The sequence below is a fragment of the Betta splendens genome, chromosome 9, assembly GCF_900634795.4.
Source record: "Betta splendens chromosome 9, fBetSpl5.4, whole genome shotgun sequence".
Lineage (NCBI taxonomy): Eukaryota > Metazoa > Chordata > Actinopteri > Anabantiformes > Osphronemidae > Betta > Betta splendens.
In genome coordinates this window covers 23685842-23700512 of record NC_040889.2, presented here as the reverse complement: position 1 = coordinate 23700512, position 14671 = coordinate 23685842, and the positions used below count along the sequence as shown (strand labels likewise).

The 14671-nt window shown below is 48.0% G+C and overlaps 2 protein-coding genes across 3 annotated transcripts in view; one reads left to right on the top strand and one right to left on the bottom strand.

The window, feature by feature from the left end:
- LOC114861925 (zinc finger SWIM domain-containing protein 6-like) overlaps positions 1-10321 on the bottom strand; it is a 37287-nt gene extending 26966 nt beyond the window's left edge. Inside the window, exon 1 of the mRNA XM_029161664.3 lies at positions 9782-10321. Coding sequence (XP_029017497.1) covers positions 9782-10214 — 433 coding nt within the window. The 5' untranslated portion in view covers positions 10215-10321. The remainder of the gene's footprint in view (positions 1-9781) is intronic.
- Positions 10322-12809: 2488 nt separating this feature from the next.
- On the top strand, positions 12810-14619 carry smim15 (small integral membrane protein 15). Of its 2 annotated transcripts, none has more exons than XM_029161769.3 (2): positions 12810-12959; positions 13927-14619. In XM_029161769.3, exon 2 carries the CDS (start codon positions 13958-13960, stop codon positions 14180-14182), a length of 225 nt encoding a protein of 74 aa, XP_029017602.1. In that variant the 5' UTR covers positions 12810-12959; positions 13927-13957; the 3' UTR covers positions 14183-14619. The 2 variants fall into 2 exon arrangements, with proteins under 2 accessions (XP_029017602.1, XP_029017603.1); XM_029161770.3 differs by lacking the exon at positions 12810-12959 and adding an exon at positions 13031-13051.
- Positions 14620-14671: the final 52 nt, after the last annotated feature.

Here is a 14671-nt window from a genome sequence, read left to right as displayed (position 1 = left end):
CGTGCTTCGGCACAAGCGGCTCGGCCAGGGCAGCGACCGGTAGGGCAGGAAATAAGAGGAGGCAGGAGAGAATGAATGGAAGCCCCCGCAAATACACAAAGAGCGAAGAAAAGCTGCAACCTTGCGCTTTTTTTTTGTCTAACATTCCATTTTTTATTTGAGTTTTCCTTTAAATTAGGGGGGAGATATTTCTGTGCATGGTAGAATAGCTGACCCACCTTCTATTCTCCCTTTCCTCTCATTAGTGTTAAGATGCTAGACAGCTGACCCCCCCCCCCCCACCAACAAACACTTTGTTCTCTCCATCACTCTCTTGTCTCTCTACGGCTCTCTCTCCACCCATCTGCCCTTTCCTCTTCCTTCTACCTCTGTGCCTCTCCGTTCCCTTCTCTCCTCCCCGTGGTGGTGGTTAATGGCACAGGGATCCAGTGTGGAATATAGATCAGTGCGAGATGGATGGGGCACCAGGAGCTCCGGCCAGTCCCGTAGGTCCCAGACCAAAGATTAACTAAATATTAGCTGACAGGAAGAGAGAGAGGCAGGGACACAGCTGCAGCTGCTAGTGCCACTGCCGGCAGAACAAACGACAGAGACTGTTTTTAACCCCCTTTGCTCTCGGGAGGGCGAGCGAGCGAGAGAGAGAGAGAGAGAGAGAGAGAGAGAGAGAGAGAGAGAGAGAGAGAGAGAGAGAGAGAGATGTGCGTTAAACACACAAGAGATGCAAAAATACCCACAACACACTGGGGTATACATACTGCTGTGCACGCGTATGCACATGCTATCAATGGTACCCAGGGAGAAGAGGTCCACTAATCACATTCTCTCCTCCCCCTCTCCGAGCCTGCCAAGGCGGATGGCGAGGGGAAAAAAAGGAATAAATCTTTATTAGGCGATGTGTCCCTGCTTTATCGATCGCTTCGCTCCTTCCATCCCCTCTTCGCTCTCCACCCCCTCCTCTTCTCTCCCCTCCTTTTGTTATTTTAGGCGTGTGTCTGCCATCCAGTCCAATTGAGTCAGGCTGTACATCAGAGAGGACCATTACCCATGTCTCCCTAGGCTGGGCTGTCACTGGCTGTAAGGAGGGGGGAGGGGGGGTGAGCTGAGGTGATGCAGCCACCCAGGAGGGCCGGCTAGCAGGCTAGCAGCTAGCCAGACAGGAGACAGACACGGCGGCAGCATCCTCAGCACCGACGAGCAACGATGGCCTGTGTGGATCCACGAGCGCGGGAACCAGGCGACTTTGGTGCTAATTTCACACTGGACGTTTATAATGGCTCAAATACCAAAGCAGCTCTGTCTATATGCAGAAAATAAATAAACAGCAATCTGATTTCAGTCAGGAACCGCCAAAGTAAACAGAATCATGAATTAGACCAGATGTACCCTGGCTTTAAATACAGTTGCTGAAATGCATTTTGTCCCCAAGAAATACTTCAATGACTATTGAGATACAAGAATGAGGACCGTTTTTAAAGGATAAGAGACACACAGGTCATGTTGTGTTCCGCTCCTAATTTCCGGGCAGTGGTAAACAAAGAGCATCTAAATGTAGAAACATTGATAGCCCAGAGGTCTGGATGCAGCCTGCTAGCACCGAGCACGGGGCAGGAGCTAGCCGCTCGGCTAGGCTTCCTCTGGGAGTTTAGACACAGGAAGTGCTGTGGAAACATGTTGTATCTAGATAGGGGCAGTGTAAATAAGATATGAGTTTCTATTGCCTGGCTTGGGAAATGAAACTGGAAAATTGAGAAGGGGGGAGAAGAAGAGATCACAAACAAGGAGGAGAGGGAAGGATGATAGACAGGTATGGTCAGATGAGAAAAAAGGATGACATGAAGATGAAGGGGCAGGATGGAAGTGAGACAAAAAGCAGGGAGGAAAAAAAACGCACTTCAAAATAAAACCCTTCAGAGCAAACTAAATTCCATTGTCCACTTATTGCTTTCTTCTCCTTCCCCCTGAACGTCTCTCATTCTCCGTCCCTAATGCCTGGGGAGCCGGCTCTATTTAGCCTGAACTGAATGCATGCTCACATGCCACGCAGCCGCGACACTGTTGAACCCGGCGCAGCCAGGGGCACCTCCACTCTCAGGACCTCCTCCTCTGCTCAGCTCACACTTGAGCCTGTGGGGCAAGAAGGAGGAAGGGGGCGAAGCCCCTTCTCAGCGGGGCTTGGGTTCCCTATGGTCTGACAAAGGAGGGAAGAAGCTGGGCCGGTCCACCCTCGCTCCCTCCTGGGTCGATCTCTCAGGTGAGGAATTTGTAACATGCAAAGGAGACACACACACGCTCAATTGGGGGAACACTCTGTACCTTTGGTCGGGTGCTGTTTATTGGAAAACAATAACTCGAGCACAGGCCTCCTTTTCAAGTCGAGCAATTGACCACTGAAAGGACAGTCTGACTGCATTGACTTTTTACTTTGCTAAATCCCCGTGGGTCAAGGCAAGAGGTTCAACCTTGGGTCAACTCAACGCTGAGGGAGGTAGCAATCGATGGGTGAACACCTCTGTGTGTCTGTGTGTGTGTGATTGGGGTCAACGGCAGGTAAACCCACACCCTCTGCCGTAGTTTATTCTAAGGCCTAGTTAGTGGCGCCCTCGCACCATCAGGCCATCGTGTGTCTTCAACCCCGTGTGCAGGAGCGTGGACGAGACCAGGCGGGAATGATGACAGATGGGAATGTCATCCGCCCTCTTATCATTAACACGCCTCACCTTTATTCAGCATGACACACGGCCATAAACACGCTTACTGAGCCATTAACACACAAAGTCACACGGGCACATGCTCGTATTCACACGCTGATAAATACAGGCTGAAGGAATGCGGTTTACCTTTCAATGCTGTGTGTGTGTGTGTGTGTGTGTGTGTGTGTGTGTGTGTGTGTGTGTGTGTTTGTGTGTGTGTTTGTAGTCGAGCCTGTGCTGCTCCAAAGCACAGCTTGAAGGTGTAAATCCACTGTCAGCCCAACAATCATCGACTACACCATCAGAGGAGTCAAATTCAGTTAGTCGCAGCACACAAATACCATGTGGTCTGTTTTCAGCCTTACGGGAATGTAGATGACATAACATAAGAAACATGTGAGCACTGCGAGCCAGGTTCAGAAGATTCTCTGCTGGTACAGCTCTTATTGTGGGACAGCAGGTAACACACACGCACGCACGCACGCACGCACACACACACACACACACACACACACACACACACACACACACACGCACACACACACACACACACACACACACACACACACACACACACACACACACACACACACACACACACACACACACATTGGGCCAATCCAAAGCTATTTGGCTTCTGGTGAGAAACAGCTGTTGACCAAACGACACAGAGAGGCTCTGTTCTGTGGCAACAGTGGAAGCATGTGTCGCCTTTAACACATATTCTCATATAGCGCGTACATACGCTGAAGCCTCCACTGCAGTGAGCGCAGACTTGGACGCCTTTGTGCTTATTTCAGCAGCCCATTGGTGCAAAGAGGAATTCATTAAAAAGAAAAAAAAAAACGTGAAAGGAAGCATCAGATAGGAGAACGCTGAGTGCTGCATTCCCCTGTTGTTATTATTGCCAAATCGAAGAGAGGAGGGCGGCTGGTAATAAAAGTCATTAAACGAAATAGAAAAAACGGCTTTTAATAGGGCCTTGTCATTGTGGATTTAGTGGCCTTTCTATCGCCTGCTCCCTGTGCTCACAGGGAAGAGAGGGGCAGGATCTGTGTGAGGAGGACTGGATTCCTAGACAGAGTCAGCCAGCCGAGGAGCGGTGCTGACGCACACCCAGCAGCCACAGTCTGGGACGGGAGACAAGTCGAGCTGGAACGGGGACTGGGGCAGACATTAGAGAGCCCAAGCTGGAACTTTATTACTTCAGCTGGTTTATTTTAACAGGGGCCACGCTTGCTGATTTTGTCCACAGTGTCTCTAAAAATGTGCCAGCGCCAGCGCGCAGTGGGGTTGGGAGCGAAGTCTTCGGGCAGACTGACATTCTGTCTGGGAGTTCTGCATGACAGGCGCAACGCGGGCGAGGCTGACAGGGACCGTGGGACTGGGAGGGAGGCTGGCCCCAGTCAGGTAGCGAGACTGGGAGCAACGCAGACGTCTATCCCAGCTCAAGGTGGCCAGAGGAGGCTGCAGCCTGTGCTGGGAAAAATCTACCCAGAGGCACGTCTCGGCCTGGGAACGGGGGTGGTGAGGGTTTGGAGGCGATGCGATGACAAACACTGGGACAATCTGGAAACGTCTGGTTTGCTGGGAATATGACAGATCCAGCCAAAGAACCAGTGGTCGCCTATCAATCACCGCTGGGTCTGGTACGGGTTCCGTCCCTGAGAGGTCCACCCAGACTGAAGCGCGGGCTGGCCTGCCTCTCTGTAAGCGATTGAAGTGGAAATTGAGCTTGAGCTGAAACTCATTATGAGCAGAATGAAAGTAATTATCACGTAAACACGTCTCAGATTTACACTGACGCTCGAGCTACCTTCCTTTTGCACCGAGAACATTCGAGACAGCTGGGAATAAACAGACACTCGCGTTTCCCCGCACCTACACAACTAGAAACCATCAAGCAGTATTAAATAACACAATCGCAATATTAACCCTAAAGCATATGTAAAACACAGTATTTTGTCTATACAAACAACTTGTAGTCGCATTTGCATGTGCACAAAAACACCCCCACCACACACACACACACACACACACACACACACACACACACACACACACACACACACACACACACACACACACACACACACACACACACACACACAAAGGCTAGGCTAACGTGTTTCCATTACATGAAGGCTGAAATGTATCCTATCTACTTTCCATTCAGCCTCCATAGTGGGACAAAGACCTGGAATCTGCTTCTCTCCGTCCCTCAACACATTTAGAGAGAGAGAGAGAGATAGAGCACTTTCCCTAAAGACTCAATGTCTCTTCACACGGATGCGGTTGTTGCCCCTCTCTCTCTCTCCCTCTCTCTCTCTGCCTCTCTCTCTCCCTCTTGGACAGCCAGATGTTTACACTAGCTCTAAGGCTCAGCCATGTTTCCATGACGATACAAGCCCAGGGTTATTCACATGGCTGGGTGCAGACCTGAGGCACCGGAACCAGGATCATTGCTCCTTCAGTACTCTCATCTTTGAGCCCGCTCCACAAACCCCGTCTGATCTGATCGCAGATGATGTTAAGCCTTAATGGAGCGAGTTACTGTTTAGAATAAGGTGAGTCATTTTTAGGGGAATATGTTTCCAAAGTCCTGAGTCGTAGTGTGTCAGTATCTGTCTTTAGGTGCTGAATCACACACTAACAGCGCATTCAGAGGTGTTCTGTCTCGTCTTTGTCCCCGTCTTTGGAGGTGGGCATGTGGGCCCTGCTGTCGACGGGCATTTTAAAGAGATAAAGGACCTCACTAACCTAACAGGAAAATAAAACCAGATCCACCCACATGAAAAGAAACAGCCCACACACAAACCGAAAGAATAAGCCCTCACCCTCCAAAATCCAAGCTCAGCCTGATAGCGTCTCTCAGACAGCACGCTGCTGCAAAATGTTCATTTTGGATCTCACATTCTGCACCTCTGTGGACAAAATGCTTGAAATGCCGAGGTGGGTCCTCCGCATGACCCGATGGGCTGCTGGTTTTTAAGACGTACAGAGTAAAAATGCCTGCGTGTTTGTGTATGTGCGCGTGTTCATGCACAAACTTGCTCAGTGTTTTGTAAGGGCTGCATATTTCTCCTCAGCACTTGGCTTTGTCACTCAAACAATAACCTACTAGTTGTGCAAATATTCTTTGTTTTATCAGCCTTTTTGTTTTATGGGTGTTGCCTGTGTCTACATATACACTGCATTGTTGTAAATTATGCTCAATATTGCCACAGTTTTGCCTGAATGATAAGCCTGCGTGCGATTTTAAAGTAAATAGGACGATGACGTGTGGCTCCATAGATCAGAAGTCACACACAGGCACAATTTGAAGACCTAATAGTTTCACTATAAGCGTTACAAAAGAGGGACATTATTAAAAAACAGGGAACCACCTGTGACCGATTCATTGACATCTTGATAAAAAAAAAGAGGATGAGAGAGAGAGTAGCTGACGCAGAAACCTAATTAAGATTCTCCAGAGCGTGAACAAATCAACCTGAGTTATGAGCATGCAGACACACACACACAGAAGTTTAGCTCCTAAATATGTGGAGGATGACGTTCACATTCAAACAGGCCTGACTGCCTTGAACATTCGGTGATATTTTAGGCAGGGAAAGGCGAATGCAATACAGGCTATCTAGTTCAAAAACACCACCATGGAAAATACACCAAAAATAGGAAGCGGGACATGCAATTTAAAACGGCCTCGACAAAGTGTCCAGCTCATCACTTAGATTTGGGGCAGCAGCATGATAGAAATGACATGCAGCTTCACGTGAGGAATTAGCTTAACAAGGAGAGCTGGATAAATAGGCTGCAGCATGTAGCCTATGCTAATGACATTGCAGAGAGTGACATATGCCAGACATCAGTATGTCAGTCCTTGGGGACATGGGGCTTACGGTAACAGGATAGTAGGAGTGAGGTGGTGTGTGTGTTGTGGGAGATGGAGGTTGTGTTTTTTTTTTTTTACCTCCTGGCACAAACCCCGGAGGCAGAAGGGCTGCGAGTGAGAAATATGGGGACGAGGGGTCAAAGGGAGGAGGAGCGGGACAATACGTGTCATAAATGAATGAGGAGAGGGGACGAACTTGACCCAGACTGGAGGACTAAACAGGAAAGAGGGTAATGAGGTGCAAACATGCTTTGTCATGCCATGTTAGAGCCATAGGATTAGAATTCTATAATTAGAGGACGGGGCACCATAATACTAGCCTCCCTTTCAGCGTGATGAGCTGCCGAGCCTAAATTACACAAGGGGGCCTGGAGAACAGATGCCGCGATCAGAACCGGCAGGCGCTGGAAGTTGTCTATACCGGCAATTGACGCTCAGTTACGGCACGGCGCCGCGTGATTGACAAAGGAGGAGACGGAGGCTTCCTGTGATCAGCTCGTGACGACGTGGACGGTCCCGACAGCCGGCGGTCGCTAGGGACCGTCCTCCGAGGCGACATGCAAGTGTCATCGGACCCGCGACGCAGAGCCCTGAACCCACGGCGGTTCAGGTGTGTGTGTGTGTGTGTGTGTGTGTGTGTGTGTGTGTGTGTGTGTGTGTGTGTTCCTCTACCTGCTCAGCGCCTGACAAATCACTCGCGGGTTTGACAGGAGACAGGGGGCGGCCGGAGCGGCGGCGTTATAAAACCGCTATAACCGAAAGCAGTGGCCCGCCAGATAACAGTTGCATTTCTATATGAATATTTATCTGGGAGGCTGGCACTGGAACAGATGAGCTCGCATGAGGGCGAGGACAACCCATCCATCTAACTCTCTCCCCTTCTCTGCGCTTCGTTCCTCACTTTCATACGTCCCCTTCTCTTCCAATCACCATTTCAATGCCTCTTTCCTCTTTTGCATTTTCCACCCACTGCTTCCCTCTAGGCTTCCCCTCTTCTTCTTGATATCGCCCGATCTATTGCTCTTCCCCTTAAACGCCATCCCCCCTATCTGTTCCCTCAGCAGCACTGATGTATGGAAAGAGATGGAGAGTGGGAGAGGAAAAAGGGGGGAAAAGCGTGTGATTAATGTCTTTGAGAAAAAGATAAATAATCACAGGAGACTGGGGGCTGGTAGTTGGCCTTAGGGGAGTAAATATGGAGAGTTTTATAGCTGCTCACTTGGGAGAGAGGGTGGTGGAGGAGGAGATGAGAGGGGGAGGAGAGAAATACAGTGACAGCAGATCCATTCAAGTATATTAGCTTCCCCCCCATACACAATAACCTCAGCATCTATTCTATCTCTCTACTGTCTTTCATCATCAACACTGAATCCCTTTCCCACTGACAGACAGCACACACACCGACCACGCACGCTTGCACACACACCCTCTCAACCACCCTGCACTTTTTTTTTCCAGGCCAGACCCACTGTATGTGTTTGATGGGCCAATACATGTGGTGTGTGATGTGGTTGACAGCCCCCTCCCATGCTGCCCTGCTTTTAAGCCCTCATCCTCCAGTGGCTGCCTGTCCCCTGGAGTAGATTGCATCTTTTATTTATCGTTTTTTTTTTCTTCTACCCCCTTGCTTGGCTTTACTTTCTTCAGCTAAAATAAATAAATAAATAAATGAAGTAAAAAAAAAAATTTGGGGGCGAAAATTGCAATCAGCATAACATGCCCTCCTCCTGCTGCGTACTCGCCTGTCATCCTCCACTCTCTGTGAGCATGCAGGATGAGACTGACAGCCCGTGCAGACGACGACACACACACATATACACACACACACACACACACCGACGCATGCACAATCCCCCTCTGTGTTTATCAACCCGTCCACACACACACACACACACACACACACACTGACACACACACACACACACTGACACACATACTCTCGTCTCTCTCTTTCACACACATGAAAACACACGCACGCCCTGCTACTCTCTTTGTCACCGTTCCTTCCTATTTTTAAGCGCACACACGCATTTATCGCCCGCTGACGCCTCGTACTTTCCCCGTTTACCCTGCGCCGACTGTTTAGCTTTCCAACGCTCCAAAAGAGTAAGCACATAAATGAGCCTAATGCTGGGGAATCTGGTAAACAGGCCAGAGAGGGAGGGAGAGCTGCCTGCCTGTCTGTCTGCTCCATGGCTACTATTGTGCACTGCACATTCTCTGAGCCCACAAGAGCTGAAGCCATCTCCACACAGATTCTTTGGAAGGGATAGTAAGCCAAGAAGTGAGAGAGAGGGAGCAAGTGAGAGAGACACACACACACACACACACACACACACACACACACACACACACACACACACAGAGGGTGAGGGAGGGAGGAGGAAGAAGATCATGCATAAAATCTTGTTTGCAGAATGCATTAAGATTCAGATGAACTGGGGAGGGTAATGGGATTAGAATCCTGAACCGTTTCCAAGGGTGGGGAGTCGGATTGACAGCTGAGTCTATTGCACTGACGAATGCAGTGAAATATTGTGGCTCGGGCAAAGGCAGCCAGCCAGGCAGGGAGGCAGGCAGGCAGGGGGTTTCTGAGCCTGCAGCACCTCTGTTTACTCCCAGCTTTGGCACAAATAATGCAGCTGACAGGGGAAAAAAACACACATCCTCGCCTCCACCAGCTGCATACGGCTCGGCCTCGGCGCAGAAAGGCTTCGGTCTACCTCACAAAGGTGTTTGGCAGACAAAATACAAGCACTGTAGCTTTAAATCGCCGTCCCTCCCACCCTTTCTAAATATCGTCTATTTAGCCAGCGGTGAAAAGATATAGGGGGCTTTTGTCTGCGTACCCATTGGTGGGGGCACGGAGAGCCAGAAAGACACAAAAATAGGAACAAAGTGCTAAGCCTCCAATTGGGATGGCTATGGGCAATTCAGGGGCGCAGCTCAGTGGGCAAAAACAAGGAGAAGTGGGCTACTATTACGGGCTCATCTGAAAATAGGCTATTCTCACAGCTATAGGGTCGACTGCTGTGGAAATACCCCGTATTGTTTATAATAGACAGGGCCGTGCACGGCGAATACAAGCCCTTTAAAAGTCTGGCATGGCTCCACGGAAAAGGGGGAAACACTGCGAGTTAGGTGCTACGTTTATTATAGGCTATTTCCCCGCATCATTAGAACGCTACGCTCCACTCACCGACTTGTAAAACGTTGTCCACCCAGCCACCCTCGAGCAGAGTGACACCCCTCAGGAAAGGCAGCTGGGTCTCGTCATTACTGTCCCCGCTAGTTCCACTTTCCTCTCCTCCGGCGTTGAAAGAGGAGTACATACAGATCTCCTTCTCGCTTCTCGGGAATGACCAGTATACGATCCTCCGCTGCACGGGTTCCGGGATCCTCTCGAAGCGCTCCTCCACCCGCTGGAACGGCCACTTCTCGGCGACTCTGCGCGCCGCGATGTCGAGCAACGACTCGGGGTTGTGCGTTTTTCCGTTCCCCGACCCTCCCGGAGCGGACCCCGCGCCGCCACACAGGACTCCGCCAGCCCGCTGCCCCTGCCTGCATGCCGGGTTGTAGCCGGGCCGGCAGCAGTGCCGCTTGGCTGGGGGCTGCTGGACTCGCTCAGCCATGATCGCACCGCTTCCAACCTGAAGCGCAGTTCCTCTCCGATCATATAAACGGGATAAGGAAGAGAAAAGGGCAATCTCGCACCGATTGTTTGCCGTACATGGGTGGACTGGCCTTATTTGGAAAGGTGGGCGGCGCTTGCGAGTTCCGTGAAGTCCTTTGTGTTGTCAAAGTAACCGGGATGGGCGGGATTCTGGAGCGATGCCAGCGCACGAGTGGCGCTATAAAAGGAACTGGAGGCGGAATTCCCGAACGTCGGCAAATCCTTTGTGAAGCCGACCGGGAGCGCGAGGGCGGAGCCCCGGCGGCCGACGGGCCTTTGAAGTTTCCTTCTTATTTGAGTTTAAAGGCGGGGACTTAATCCAGGGGCGGTCTCGCAGTTTCCCACAGGGGTAAAAGGGGGCAAGAAAGCTGACTTTTTTCCTTTGGAGCCAGTGCTACCACCCCAGGCTCCGGGCTCTTCAATAACAACGTGATTGTTGTTTTCGAGGCTTTAGTCCAAAGGAGTCTCAGCTGTCAAAGACAGAAAGGGCGTGGGAGGAGGAACATGAAGATATGGAGCTGGACAGGCTTGTCCGCTCTAGTCACTAATCAGTCATTTTGGTCAGCTGTTTGGCATAAGCTGGCATGTTGGAGTCTGTAGACAATTAAGCACGAACACGCAGAGACAACTCAACAACACACACACACTAAATATTTATTTTGGTTCCAAAGGGGGCGTCCAGATTTTACACACGCGCCTAAGTTGGATTTCCAACCCAGCAACTGCCTTGAGGCTGCTGACCCATTAGCCCTAAAATCCCCAGGTCACGTTTTTGCCTACATAATTTGATTAACTGCTAATTTGTCAGATACTTGCGTCTCTGAAGTGTATCGAATATGTCACTCCCCCATCTTTTATCTTGTACCTAATAACTTGTGATTTTAATACTTTTATTGTTGATAATCAGTTGATTATTCTGTTAATATAATTTCACTTTTTTTAAAATAGTTTCTATAAATTTAATATATCTAATCTTGACTAATCAAAACAACCAGTAGCTACTGTTTTTTTCTGTGCCTAGGGAAATAAAAAGAAAGCTGCAGTGTACATGAGGGTCAGTAGGGGCCCGTCAACTAATCTTTGCCCCAGGGCCCCTGTAGGAGGTTGATTAGGCCGTGAATTTACACAGCCTGTGAAAATACCTGCAGAATAACTTTTGTGAATTGAGAAGAGGCTTTTCCAAGTCATGCTAGATACATCTAATGGCACATTTAAATTTTATGCAGAAAACCAGTTAAAATGGGGATGTAGTGTTCGAAAGACAGAGCATTCACCAAGCATATATATGTGTAATATATATGTTCTATTCTCCTGACTCACTTCAGAAGTATCATCTTGCAAGAGAAAAAGCAAAACCAAAAGATGCTGAGAATTCCTCATGGTCTGAGCGGAGTAGTGGTTTTTCTTGTAACAATTATGACACGCACCACCAGCAGAGATGGTTCACTATAAATTGTGGTGCAGCCATTTGCCCCCCTTTCTGTCTGTTATAATACTAGTTTCTTGGCTGCGTCATGAAAAGGAGGCCCATGTCTGTAGGGGTTAGGGTGTGGCTGCAGTGCCCACCCCCCTCTAGGGCTATCCTCCGCTGTAAAGTTAATAATTATAATCATTCAACAAAGAAGCCACCAGACCGAGGATGCTTTTCAAAACTGTCCATAAAGGTTGACCAAAAATATGCTAGTAAACCAGTTTGTGTGTTTGCTACTACGTGTCCTCTGCATGTGTTTCCAGCTGCCCCTCTCTTTCCTCTGTGAGCAGGTCTGAGCGCTGGCCTTTGAACTGCTCTGAAAGTGATCCATGCCGTATGGACGGAGCAGATGTGGCCTAACCTGATTTGGTTTCAATACTTCCCCACAGGAAGTTCACAAAGCCAGCAGGTCCTCCTTTGTTGTGTTAGTCATCTTTCTCAGAGGAGCAGTGGAGACTTTTGCGTTGTTAAACACACTCATGACTTTATATTGTTTGCACCAGTCTTGCAGCCTGCAGTGATGAGTAGTTACATCAGGTTACAGATTTGTACATATTATCTGGTCATTGTTACATCTTGTTCAAAACAGCGACACACCCCTTGCAGCCAACAAGTTATTATACATAGTTTTATGATTTTAACCTTTGCAAATGTAGCTAAATATTTTATTCATCTTCAAATGTTCTAACCCATTGTCCATGTAAGAGTCACAGGCCCAGCTGTCAATTGGGGAATAGACCCTGATCAAGTACTTAGTGCTGCTACTCTCATAAACAGTTCAATCAAAAAACAGAAAAATACCGTAATAGTAAAAATAGTGAAAACCCCACGACATTTAAGTAAACTTACACAATTTAGATTTTCTTTTTTTCCTTCTTACTTGGATGTTGGTTGAAACAGCTAGAAATAGTGAAATCATAAAGATCTAGTGATATCTGAGCAGTGTTACTTAAAAAGCTATTAGTAACCTAAATCCGTTATTTCGATTAAACTAATTGATTGTCTGGCTTAGTAAGCAACACAGCATAAAATCATCAAATATCAATTTCACATCTGTTATCGAGTTCTGTGTTTAACTGCTTGATCGGGTCCCTTTCAGAAGCTAAAATCCTACATTTCCCATCGTTTGAGGAAAAGCCTCACATCCAATCACGTTCGACCATTACACTTCCTGGAGCCGGGGGTGTACTGGGAATTGTCACCGTGGACATAAACACAGATCAACGCGCTTTGGTAATTCTTTTTGATTTAGGCTGTGTTTACTATCGTTAACTACAACGAGCATACACACGTTATGCTCAGTCGCATTTGTGGCCGTGTGTGTGGTGCGTCCTGATGAGAATCGGTGGTCTTGCGTTAGGCCGCTAGGGATGGGCTGGATGGCGGGTTAGCTAAGCTACCGGTGCTAACATTAACAGCTGCAAAAAGCAAACCTGCCCGTGTTCCTTCGAATACCAGAAAGTATAGTATAGTATGGTTGCAAAGGATGCGAGTTGTTAAGAGTTTGCGACTGACGGGACATGGTTTGTAGCGGGGTTGTTGACCAATGGACTAGCTGTGGCGGGGGCGGAAGCTAGCTAACTAGCTAGCTAGCTAGCCAGTAAGGCGGATCGTTTGCAGGCTCAGGAAGCACGATTACAGTGTCTGGAAAACTAAGATGTTAAAATAGCTTGATAAATCGAATCTAGGACATTTTGGTTGTGATACTGGTATTTGTTGTCATAATTTGATGTTAAACATAACTAATCAATGTTGTGTAGTTCCCGTATGTACCAGAGAACCACACTGCACTTTTTAGAGGAACTAAGCATGAGTAGACAACTCAATCAAATTTAAGCAACTTTGTAACAACCAGTTAGATTGGATCAAAGATGATATAGACTCATTGCACAATTCTGACAACTACAGTATTGGGACATATGGGTAGTGATCCTAATATTACTGGAAGTAATCCACTGTGAACAATGTTGCCAGTTAATGAGCAGGACGGTGTAGCAGAAAAGCATCAGTCGTATATCCTGTAAATATAACTGCGCATTTCATTATAAGTTTGTGTCATTATCATTTACTTGGGAAAATTGCAGTACCTAGCCATTAAAGAACAAATCTTATTGTATAGTTTACAATAATTATGTGGCATTTACAGGTTTCTGACTAACTATTTACTTTCTTTTCTTTCTTTCCTTATAATTTTTTCCAGTTCTGACGAAGCCAAATTTTTGTTGACCAGGATGATTGACGTTCGAGCATGGGCAGAATATGTGGTGGAGTGGGCTGCGAAAGACCCCTATGGTTTTCTCACCACTGTCATACTGGCTCTCACACCTCTTTTCATTGCCAGTGCACTGCTGTCCTGGAAACTGGCCAAGATGATCGAGGCGCGTGACCGAGAGCAGAAGAAAAAGCAGAAACGTCAAGAAAACATAGCTAAAGCCAAGAGGACCAAGAAAGACTAAGTCTGTGAGAGTAGGATGAGGGCATATAAAGGGAGGAGCAACCACCATGCTTGCAGCCCTCCTTACTCCAAATAATGACACAGTGCCCTTTGTCATCCCAGCCCTACTGTCAGCACAGGGCTGACGCGCCTCATGTCTGGGGTAGGAGGAGAGACACTAGCAGGCCCACAGACCTAACAGTGCTGAGACAGACAGTACTGCCCGGAGGAGACTTGTCCCAGTGGGACTTTGGTCAGCAAGAGCACAGTGGTCATCTGTATGATGTTTTTATTCAGACATCCACTGATAATATTGTGCAGCTGTTGTGACACCTTGCATTCCAGTCTTAGCATCCCCGTTGTGCTGATTTGACATTTGGAACTTTTTCCAAGTAACCTGCAAAATGTCCAAATTATTACTTTTAATCAATAAAGTTTTCATGATTGATAAGAAAAAAAGTTATTTGTATTTTCGACTTATGTTGACGCAGTGACATTAGAAGTGCAGTAT